At 38.9% G+C, this 12334-nt stretch overlaps 1 protein-coding gene across 4 annotated transcripts in view; it reads right to left on the bottom strand.

Annotated features, from left to right (window-relative positions):
* LOC126823446 (syntaxin) overlaps window positions 1-3381 on the bottom strand; it is a 56710-nt gene extending 53329 nt beyond the window's left edge. For all 4 annotated transcript variants that reach the window (XM_056102084.1, XM_050552306.2, XM_050552310.2 and 1 more), the window contains exon 1: window positions 3179-3381. In XM_056102084.1, the coding sequence (XP_055958059.1) occupies window positions 3179-3211 (33 nt within the window). In that variant the 5' untranslated portion in view covers window positions 3212-3381. The remainder of the gene's footprint in view (window positions 1-3178) is intronic.
* Between the last annotated feature and the right edge of the window lie 8953 nt (window positions 3382-12334).

The following is a 12334-nucleotide window of genomic DNA, read 5'->3' as shown; positions in this document are numbered from 1 at the left end:
ACTTAAGTAATGATGACCGAGGCTAGGCAGAAATTTCATTCATTTAGTTCTCGGTTCATAGTGGATCAATTTGAATGGAATTTTCAGCAAATTGCCTTTACGTTATCTAGTTTTTAATTATTATAGTGAGAACTACCAACTCGTTATCGAATCTCCCATAATGTATCTTTAAGAAATACCCCTCCCTCCAATCCCTTTACTTAGGTAAAGTTAGGCCTAATTATTATATTTCTGCATGCAAACATCAGGCAAGCATACAACTGTGCTAACAGGTATTGTTAAGTTATGAAGTATATTCGGTACTCTGCTTGAGCACCCAATTTTTGAACAGTAACACCTGATCCTTAAATGATGTTATTGCATGATCGAGTTTAAAACCCTGATATTTCCAGTCGTGAGAACACCCTTACTAGGAACCCACCTCCCCAAACTGCAAGACCATACAACTAATTAAAACCAGGGATTGCCATGCAAGATATGCTCACATTTTTCAAGAGATGGATAGAAAACAAGCTACAAAAACCCCCCAGATTTTTCGTACAATCAGGGCCATAATACAATAAGTTATGGTCTGAAGGAACGGACATCTTTGAGATATAAACATATATTTCAAGTTTCATCAAAAGGGTCCACAACCTTTGTATTACATAGTTTTACACTATTTTTGTACAGGGAGTGGGCATTTTGTTGGGCAGTTTCGTTTATACATACAAAACTAATCATAAAACTATGGACAAAGTATTTAGTAATATTACAATAACCATATGAGGGTGTCCGAACATTCCTGGATCTACACTATCATCCTTTAAGGCGCTATAACTGAGGTACATCAAGCCTTAAATAGCATTTCCGTCATTCTTCTGACCATTTATTGGTTTGCGTAATTCTTTCCAATGAGAGAGCAGTAAAAAGTTTCTGTTTGTCAAGCACACGGTTGGAGATCATTATGACAGTGTAATATGGTCTAGTCAAATAAAATGTTGATCTAACTCTAAGCACCCAATTGTGTTTACATAATTATAATTTGAAATTTCTCAATTTGTTTTATAAGAAAACACAGCAACATGGTTCAAATCTGTCTCAAATCTCATTTAAATACACTATACTATGCCTTTAATCACTCTCAGACCCCCACTCAAGCAACTTGGTTCTGGACTTAAAGGGGAAGACCAACGATTTTCAACAAGGTTTCCATAAATCTTAAATATATATTGATAAATCATCCCCTCTGTAACACAAGTAAAAAAGTTTTGTAAGCGAGAAATAAATTTTTATTACACCGGAAGTGACATCTAGTTGGTTCAACATGCTCACTAGGCATACAGATTTGGCACAAGTTTACTGCTGTATTGTGTTAACGCGTCGTCCTTTGGCCAAAAATCTGATCAAATGGGTTGTTTATTAGGATATTATAAATACGAATTTATGGGGTTTTTTAACGTTTAGTACACAGAGCCGTCCTGTAAATTCACTTAGTCATGAACTGTACGTTGTGCCTCAATTCACACCACATGGCTAATTGTTTACATCACGTGGTTTGATTGACAGCTTGCAAATGACATGTATTCTGTCTGCTACTATGTTTTTGTGCTTACTGACAGCGTTTTTCAGCATAAACAGATCAAAATTATGGGCATGTGCGAGCCTGGAAATAAGGCACCTGTCACAGACATTGTCAGGCACAGATTCAGGCTTTGTCAGGCACACCATGGCTCCCAGTCCACAACTAATCCAACTAAACAAGCAGAGCAGCTCTAGATGTTAACAAAACTTACTACTGAGACTGCTCTAGATCTCCTATGCTATTATATCAACTTCTGAGCTTATTGATACTTTATATAAAACTTGTCACAAACAATATATAAACAGTGAGCTTGTTCTTCATGTACCTTACTTAAAGACATGATTATTTTCACAAATCAAACATAATATACCAATACTGTTACAAATAATTATGGATAAAATAAGAAAATGTTTCTGGTATAAGATCTAGGCTACTGCCTGGGAATAGGGCCACAATACCTGAAACTGTGATTAAGTTCATAATGTAAAAATTACAAAGCTGTAGTTTACATACAATACAGAAGAGTATATATACCGTACTATGACTATCAACACAAAGAAAGACACGTCAGTTTCGCATTTAACTGTACTGGCATTCACAATTCATTGTTGCAACCAACCTAGTCATCTTGACTTTCGTTGGCATGTTTTATAGTGCCAGATCATACTATTATGTGAAAGATGGGTACTGGCTACTTATTACTAATTATTTCCTAACACTCAAATTGGTCAGCAGTGAAAATTCACTAGGAAGCTGTACACAATTACTGAGAGGGATGACATCAGTGCGAGTTAATTAGCTCACAATATTAACTTTTTTCTTCTGCAAATTAAATTCTATCTCAATACAAAAATATTTCCTATTTAGTGTAAATGGGTACATAAAATAGTAATGGCACCATTCTGCCCAGACCAGTTTACCTTACTACATCTTCTGTAAACAATGCACACGCTACCGAAGTCAATGATCGACATTATGTGATGTGACGTCAGACATAGAATGCATATAAACTTGGAAAGAAAGACCAGTCATCTTAAACAAGAGTTAGAAGAAGACTTTTGCATTACCTCTGGAGTCTGTGAAACAGAGCCCTACTACGTTGACCCGGCTACTTTTGACTTCCACTACTAACCCTTACCCTAAGTAGCCGGATCAACGTACTGCACCGAAATAGATTGCTGAACACCTTATAGATATTGGCTCTTTAAAAATAATATCATAAGACAATAGGTAATAAAATAGAGTAGTGTATGTAGTGTAAAATAATATGGAAAGGGATACATATTAATTGATTATGTATGACTGACACATCAGGGTGAGTTAATGACTGACATTTGACAGACACATGCACTGACTTACGGAGACAAAAAAGATCATTTGATTTACGAAAGGGTGAGCTCAGAAATTAAGCAGACGATGTTGTCTTGGTCAAAGGCTTCTGGTAAGTATTTGGGCACTTTCCATCACACTTTTTTCACATTTTGAAGAGCCTGATTATATGTAAATTCGTGTAATTGAATCATGAAGTGTTACAAGAACACTGTCCGATAAAACACTATCAGTTTTGAGAGTGGGTTGGGCCCAATCACTTGGGCCAGGGAGAGTAAAACCTACCGCTTTCAAAGCCGCCAAACGATCCTTCGTCATTTTTCACATTCAATACTAGTCCTGGGGAGACTATGAAATCGGGAAAAACTGGAATTAATTTTACTAGGCCATGTAGATGAAGGTAGAAAGTATTCAAACACTAGTAAAATGACAGTCGTGAATCAATACTATTTTAATATTAGCGAGTACAGCTTAATCCATTTCTGCGCAAGAGCCGACTGGTGGTTTCTGCTTCCGGTAGCATAAACACAAGCCGCAGCGCCATCTATACGCCAAACGGCTGAAGAAATTAAAAGTAGAAAACTAGAAGTTATAATTTTTAAACGAATATTCGGGAGGGAGGGAATTGGAATACTCCATCAATTAATAAAAATAAAAATAAAAAAGTACTCTCTTACTTGATCGTTAAACAAGAAAACCGGTGATTTTTTTTCTGAATGAGTGAATGTGGAGCCTAGCCTAGACTCGGCTAGAGACGTAGAGTAAAGTAAAAGAGAATCCGGGGGTATGCCGAGTAATGTTTTTAAAAAAAGAAAAAGAAAGAAGATTATAAGGAGTTTAATTGGAAAACTGAATTAAATTGTGGAGGTATGGAGGGGTTAGTTGATTAATAATTTTGTACATTGAGATGAGTTTGTGACGCCTTCGCCTAGCAGAGTGATAAATCCTGCTTCTTCATCTACGATGACTGGTACCGCCTGTGTAGGGCCTGTGTTACTTGATCCTTAAGCTAAAGTAGAAGAAAACCGTTGACATTTCTGAATGAGGATACTTAAATGGAGTGGGTACTGGATTAGAATTGGATTCTGTCCGTCCAATTGGTGAATTAAAAACTATACTCTAATAGTAATAAGCTAGCTGCCCTGAACTTTCGTCACTGTCAGCGTATCCAGACCGAGCCAGGCCTAGCCCGGGCCTGTAGAACGCGGAGTTGCTTGGACCCTGATAAAAAAGACACTAAACCTCTTTAATTTTAATAAATGCACACCAAAATATACTATTACTAGCCTTTTGACTGCGGTTTTTTTTGGGTTTTTTTTACGATTGATTTGAGTAGCCTAGGGTGTCCTCTTTCAGAATCTGCCGGGTAGCCTCGGTCACCCTTCGGGCGTTTTGAGAAATTCAAGATGGCGTCCAAGACGGCCGCCACATCAAATAGGGCCTAATCCCCTATAGACCCCATAGTATTTATTCTAGGATGATAATTTTGGTGTCTAACCGTATGTTTCTGAGGTCAAGGAATACACTGAAATCGTTCATTATGTTGTGGGGTGATAAGATGGTAGTAAAATCCAAAATGCCAGACAATATGGCCCTTTATATATATTAAATAATTAACTCGTAACGGCCGTTGAGAGCCATTATTTCGCCAAAATAAACTATATATTTCGGGATATAGGAGCATATGAGCGATACGATAACACCACATACGTGCAAAATACTGTACATCAAAGCCCACCCCAACTGCAGCTACAAGCAAGCGTACTACATGGGGTGTCACTCTTGCATCCACATCCGATGAGTGTATGGCAGACTCCGGAGATCCTTCTTCACGCAATACAGTCCCGGATCAAGTTCCGATGAATTACTATCTTCCAGTGAAGGCCACACAATAGCTTGGTGATGAGCTCTTTTTACGGTCTCTGCAAATGTATTATTCCGTGAGCTAGACTACATGGTTTGGGTGAAAATAATGACGATACATTTACAGTTTTCGATGTCCAAACCCTCCAGCGTGTTTCAGACATATATTTCTAGAACTCGGTCCATAACAAGCTGATATTAATATACAGTGGCCTGTGTAATAGACCGCAGGCTCAGTGTGGGGGGTGTCCATCAAATGGGCACAAAACCAGACACAACTTTTCAAGAGTAAAATTTTGTGTAGAATACGATGCCGAGTGGTAATCAGTCCGCCGTTGGGGCGTTTTCGAGATATTTGGGGTCAACGGTCAAATGGGGTCATTTGCACTGAAAGTGAATGCACAGTCATTACCACTCGGCATCGTATTCTACGCAAAATTTTACTCTAGAAAGTTGGGTCTGGTTTTGTGCCCATTTTATGCCCCGCCTCCAGGCAATAAGCAATGATTCAATTAGAGTGTAAATTACTCGGACGAGTGAGAAAGAATACAATCAAGCTCTCACCATTTTCCAAGCTGTTCCTTTCCCCACAACGTCCCCGCATGTAACCGTGTCACACCCTGTAAGAGCATAAGCTGGCAGGATTTCAATGACAACTGACGTATGTTTCTCCGTAGTTTGACCAATGTCAACGGTTGTTCTTTTCTCGATTAGCAATTCCACGGTAAGATTGTTAAGGACAGAGCTCTTGCAAGTCGATGCCTGAAACACACTGCGGGGTATCGGCATCCACGACTGGAAATGTATCGTAATCATCCCCGCCTAAACCATGCAGTCTTGCACCAACGAATGATGCATTTGTAGGGAACGTAAAAATATGTCATCACAAAGCTATTGTGTGGCGTTGACTAGAAGATCGTAATCCGACGGAACTGTATTGCTGGGCGGTGGGGGGGGGGGGCACTAAATTGAAAACATTACAACCGGTCAACTTGCTCCGGGGTCTGCCAAGTGGCTCATCAGATGTGTATGCAAGAGTGACAGCTCATGTAGTACATGTGCTTGTAGCTGCACTGAAGATGGCCTAGAATATACAGTACTAGAAGAATGCCCGGCTTCGCTCGGGGGTCATAACCCCGAAACCGGAAGTGGTAGTCTAACGCCATCTGGCCTATGTTACTCCCCGGTACGAGCTACCCGTATACCCCAAATTTCAGATGCCAACCCCGAACAGACAGACAACCGACAGTCACAAATATTAGTATAGATTTTTGCGCTTGTGCTGTCACGGGCTGCAGCCAGAAAACAAAGGGTAAAACTGGATATTACCTAGTTTTGTGGAGGTTATGTTCGTGTTTTTCGGGTAGAATTTGTTTTTTTTTTAGATGTTTAACAAACAGATTATTATGCCTCCCTTTTCAGGACTGACCCATGTGTTCTTGGGGCCCCTGATAGGGATGTATGTGGTGTTATCGTCTGATTTTACTACCATCTAATCACCCCCCCCCCCCTCCCCCCGAAACATAATGAACGATTTCAGTGTATTCCTTCACCCCAGAAACACCAAAATTATCATTCTAGACTAAATACTATGGGAGTTATAGGGAATTATTTGAAATGGCAGCCGTCTTAGACACCATGTTGAATTTCTCAAAATGCTCAAGGGTGACCAAGGTTCACCCGGCAGCATAGGCGTAGGGGAAAATTTTTGACTGGGGGGGGGGGGGCGGTGGTGGTTGGTGCCCAAAAAATGTAGTTAGGTTCTTAGTATGTTACATAATAATAATAAATTCTCTGTTAAATTGGACACATTCAAGAACACAATATTATTTCATACAACTTTTACAAAGTACAATTGTGTACCCAAATTTTCCCAGCATTTGGTGCCCAAAATGGGGAGGGGGGCGGCCGCCCCAGCTCGTACGTCTATGCCCGGCAGATTCTGAAAGAGGACACCCTACTCTAATAAAATCAATCATAAAAAAAACCTTTGTATACAATTTCCAGGTTCAGCCGTAGTTCTGCTGGACTATAAGAGACTTCGGCAAACCGGCCCCTTTGGTTTGATTGAATGTGCTAGAGACTCCGGCAAACCGGTCTATTTTCTGGCATGTTTGATTTTACTATCATCTAATCACCCCCCCCCCCCCCCAACATAATAAACGATTTCAGTGTATTCCTTGACCCCATAAACACCAAAATTATCATTCTAGACTAAATACTATGGGAGTTATAGGGAATTATTTGAAATGGCAGCCGTCTTAGACGCCATGTTGAATTTATCAAAATGCTCAAGGGTGACCCAGGTTCAACCGGCAGATTCTAAAAGAGGACATCCTACTCCAATAAAATCAACCATAAAAAACTTTGTATACAATTTCCAGGTTCAGCCATAGTTCTGCTGGACTATATGAGACTTCGGCAAACCGGCCCCTTTGGTTTGAATAAATGTGTTAGAGACACCGGCAAACCGGTCTATTTTCCCGAAAAAAATGTCCCACTAGGCAAAACAATCGGCCCATAGTATTTTTGAAAAAGTTTGTCACTTAAATTTAATCACAGAAATAGTTAGCCAGGCATGATAACAAACTTCCACGCAGCTACGCTGTGGGAACTCTAATAAGACATTCAGAATTCAGGGACAATAACACTGGGAGCACTTTACTGAACATAGTCAAAATCGCCAAGATCATATTTAGCCCAATACAAACTGTTCCTGAAAATTAAAATAAGCCGACATGTAGGCCTATGAGAACAAGCTAAACAAAACGGAATTTTTCATACAGGCAAAGACCATAATCCAGGAAGTTATGCACAAGTATCGAATGAACCCGGGTCTTTGGGATATAAACATATATTTTAAGTTTCATGAAAATCGCATAAAAATTGCGATCACAGAAGATCCACAAGCAAAAAGCGTGATTTTTCGTACAATCAGGGAACATAATCCAGGAAGTTACAGTTCAATATGCGGGAATATCGAAAGGAATCGAGATATAAAAATGTATTTCAAGTTTCATCAAAATCGAATAAAAATTGTGACATCTATAGAGGATCCACAACTTTGATAATATATTCTTTTACACTACATGTCCGATTTTCACGAAATTCGAACTCAACCGTCATTATGGTGTAACGGTGATATATTTAAGCGGGTACATAAAATCGGATAAAAATTGTGACCACTAGGAACCACGAGCTAACAACACGGGTTTTCATACAATCAGGGGCCATAATCCAGGAAGTTACGATCCGATATGCGTGAATATCAAAAGGAATCGAGATCTTTGGATTATACACATACATTTTAAGTTTCATCCAAATCAGATAAATATCGTGACCTCTAGAGTTTCCACAACCTTGGTATTACATACGTTTATACCCTTTGCGTACGAGATTCTTGGGATATAAACATACATTTCAAGTTTCATCCAAATCAGATACAAATTGTGACATCTACAGTGTCCACAACCTTGGTATTAGTCTACAGCTTTACACACCTCGCGTACGAAGAGCGGCCATTGTGTCGAGCAGTTCGGTCCAATTTTCACGAAATTAACTCATCTGTCATTACGGTATAGTGGTGATATGTTTGAGCGGTTTTTAAAAACGGATAAAAATTGTGACCTTTAGATGGACCACAAGCTAAAAAACTGAATTTTCGTACAACCAAGGTCCATAATCCAGGAAGTTAGGGTCAGGTGAATATCGGGAAGTACCGAGTTCTATGGTTTGTAAATTTTAAGTTTCATCAAAATCGGATAAAAATTGAGCCCTCTAGAATGTCCACAAACTAAAACGAGATTTTTCGTACAATCAGGGACCATAATCCATGAAGTCATGGAACCGAGATCTTTGGGATATAAACCTATATTTTAAGTTTCGTCAAAATCAGATAAAAATTGTGTACTATAGAGTGTCCACAAATAAAAAAAATTAAAATGTGTACGGACGGAGGAACAGTCGGCAGAGAAACGGGCGGACAGGGGCGACGACAATATACGTCCTTTATGAAAATGTGGGCGTATAGAAATGTGATGAAATATTGTTGAAAAATTAAAGTACAATAAATATATGTTTTATATTTAAAGTGTAAATTTGAGTACAGAGACACTTTTGCAACCAAACAGTACATTTCTTTTTTATGTACAATAAGTTATAGTGGGGCTAAACCCAGTATAGCAAAAATAAAAAAGCAGTGGCCAGTGGGGCTATATTGATAACGTTTTGGAGAGGGGAAAGTGGTATCACATTTATGTAGACTGGTATGATGTCGTGATGTTGTGATGTCGCCCTTCATAAGGCGACAACCCGACATCACGACAACAGGGCATCACGACATTTTCACCCAACACCACGACATTAAAGATGTAATGTCATGTAAAAATGTCGTATTGTCGGGTTAAAATGTCGTGATGTCGGGTTGTCGCCTTATGAAGGGTGGTATCAAAACATTACGACATGATACCAATCATTTCATTAAATTTTCCTATTTTTCGACGCCAATCGGACTATTGAAGATTGGCACTCGCTATGCAGAGTGCTATGACGAAATATGTAGCACCATAGGTCTTTCTGTCTGACGTGGAGAGCGTCTATGGGAAACCGGTCGCCACATCCTACGTACGACCCATGCATCTTTTCTTACTACATATTTCTGTAGCCTTGTGATCGTCTAGAATTTGTCTCTAGTTGTCTTTACTTCTGCTTCACGTTGTGTATTTACTTCTTCCAGTTTCTTAAGACGTTTGTCTTACCAGGAATAATAATGCATAGTTCGCTTCTACATTTTATATAGCATATAACTGAATACAGGTATACAAGCATAGCACAAATTACAATACTATATAGCTAAAACCACTTCTCCACCCTCTCGGCTGTCTAGGAACTCAGATGTACCCTCGATCTCTGGAATCTAATGCAAGTCTGACTTACAGAATCCCCGGTTTCTTTTAAAGGTAAATGAATATCATGCACAATAACGCGTGATCATGGCCCTGAACTTGTGTAATTAACAAAATGATTGGTTACTTTAAATCAAATGATGCAATTAGAATAATTCCACTCACGTGTAATTCTGGCGGTAAATGAGTGACATATGTTTTCGATCAATAGCTCTTTTTTATGTGTCAACTGTCAATTACAGACTAAGTTGATTTAAGTATTTTAAGTACATATCACATATTATGCGAATATGTTATTTCTCGAGCAAAAATTCTAGCAATATTATTACAAATTTCAATGAACAGTGACATTTCTTTATCATATTCCAACTGTAAAGGGTTCTTTTGTGTGCACACCAGTGTATACACGGGAGCTTGTGTATTTGTCCCATCTACACAACTAGACACTGTTCTTTTCCAGGCCCTTCGTCCTGCGCTACCGCCAGGGCGAAACCACGCTGAACTTTCTTGGTCGACAACCCGACATCACGACATTTTAACCCGACAATACGGCATTGTTACACGACATTACAATCTGCCACAATATGAAAACGTCAGATCTTCTGCCTTAGTCCATTCTACACATCTTTTTAATTATCATGTTTTTAAATCGGCCATTTTTTTTAAAAAATTACTCCCGCATTGTCTTCTGGGCATTTATGATTTTAAAATGTTCATTGTGTCTTAAATATTAGATAGTGGGATCACATATTTTCACAGTAAAATAACAACATCAACTGAATGAAATGAACTAATATTGAATTCTAATTCAAGTTTTTAATTTCGAATATTATGTAAGAGCTAAATCTGCTTATTGCAGTTTTTTTGTTTCGTCTCAGCTGTTCTGCCCCGAATGGGCTATTAAAGTTACAATTTCATATTTTCTAAGAAAGTCAAAACATAATTATTTCTATGTCTTTTGCTCAATAGGTTGTCAACTCACTATTATACGATCATAGGTTATCTTTCTCACACTTAAAAATCTTCACACCGGAAATAATAACACAATTACCTCCCAATTACCTCCCTTGTTTTCCCATTCCCCACCATGGAATATATCTTCAAACGTTTGAATTTGAAGTTGAAAATGATATTTTTGCCAATTTCTCAACTGGCAATAGTGAATTATAGGATTATTCTTTAACAAGGTAGGACTGTTTATAGATACCATCTATTTTAGGGCTTTATTTTAATACATTTTAAAAATATAACTTAAAAATATGAAATTGTAACTTTAAACAGGGGCGAATCTAGAAATTTTGAAAAGGGGGGGGGGGGCGCCGCAAAATGAGGGCACTGAGAGGGGGGGGGTCCCCCAAGAAAATTATCCGTCATTTCCTTGCATTTGTAGCCATTCCAAGAGCTATTTGGCTGATATTTTCGTCTAAGTAAACGTTCGGAAATCGTTGAAAAAGAGCCTTAAAATCGAGCAAAAAAGCCAGTTGAACATGCTATTCTAGTCATTTGGATGAGACGAAAAACCGAGGTCCCGTATATACATTGGAATGCACGTAAAAGATCCCTTGGCAGTTGGAATTCGATATAAGAGTAGGCAATAGTGCCGCTGCCCGGGCAAAATTTCCCTCATAGCACACTGTATACCTGTCTTCATTAGCCCAGTATAGGAGCAGAACAGTAGGACGTTAAACCCCATTTAATTTCATTTCATTTCAGTTTATCCGAGGTATGTGAACCTGGACATGATTACACTTACAGAGTCTTAGCCACCACCTCCCAATCTGGTGATAAAAAATGAGCGGTTAAATTAATGCAAGACTCATTTTGTTCATCTAATGTCCATACATCTGTGGTCACAACGGCTAACTTCTGACTTGGGTCATTCCTGATTTGACGTTCGTCGGAACGAACGGCATCATAGATTCTCTTCCATTGTTTTTTTGAGTGTTTTACTTGACGGCAAATTGTGGGATGGATTCAGGACTTCTATTAATTCCCGAAAATGATCATTGTCAATAAGAGAGAGAGCGGCTGATAATGCTTGGCTACAAACTTGATCAGTTTCTCAGTGATGTTTTTTGCTGCGCTGAATCTTACTTGCTGTTGCCTGAAGAACTTTGTGTAAGAACTTTTTAATTGGCTGAATCTTGCCTGATCCCACGTCCCGTGCAGAGGAAGTATCTGGAGCAACGTAGCCATGTTTCAACTTCATGTGGTTCCAAAAATTAGCCTTGATGTGATATTCGTCAAGACCATGGAGGTGTATATATTGTCAATATATACACCTCTATGGTCAAGACAGCCAACTCCACCGCGGAACTAACTGGCTAACCAAAGTAGGTAACATGCCACTTACAGAATAACTGTCTCTGAAGACGGTAGATCTATGTAGGGGTAGCACCCTTACAAGCTGTGGTTAGGTAATCTAAGTAAGCTTTGAATGTAAATGTGGCAAGGGAAGTCGCATTTATTAATAATATTTGAGAGCAAATAGAATAAATAATAGATATTCGAAAATATTCGAATATGGTAATTGCTATTCGAATATTATATTCGACGAGCGAATATTCGAATATTCGTGCCGAACACTAGTAAAAAAGGGCACTGTCGAAAATGAGAGGGGGGTGCACCCCTCGCGCCCCCCTTGGATCCGCCTCTGTTAAAGATGGGCATACGC

The sequence above is a fragment of the Patella vulgata genome, chromosome 6 (genome assembly GCF_932274485.2).
Source record: "Patella vulgata chromosome 6, xgPatVulg1.2, whole genome shotgun sequence".
NCBI lineage: Eukaryota > Metazoa > Mollusca > Gastropoda > Patellidae > Patella > Patella vulgata.
The sequence above is the reverse complement of the archived record's forward strand: the minus strand, read 5'-3'. Positions and strand labels throughout refer to the sequence as shown.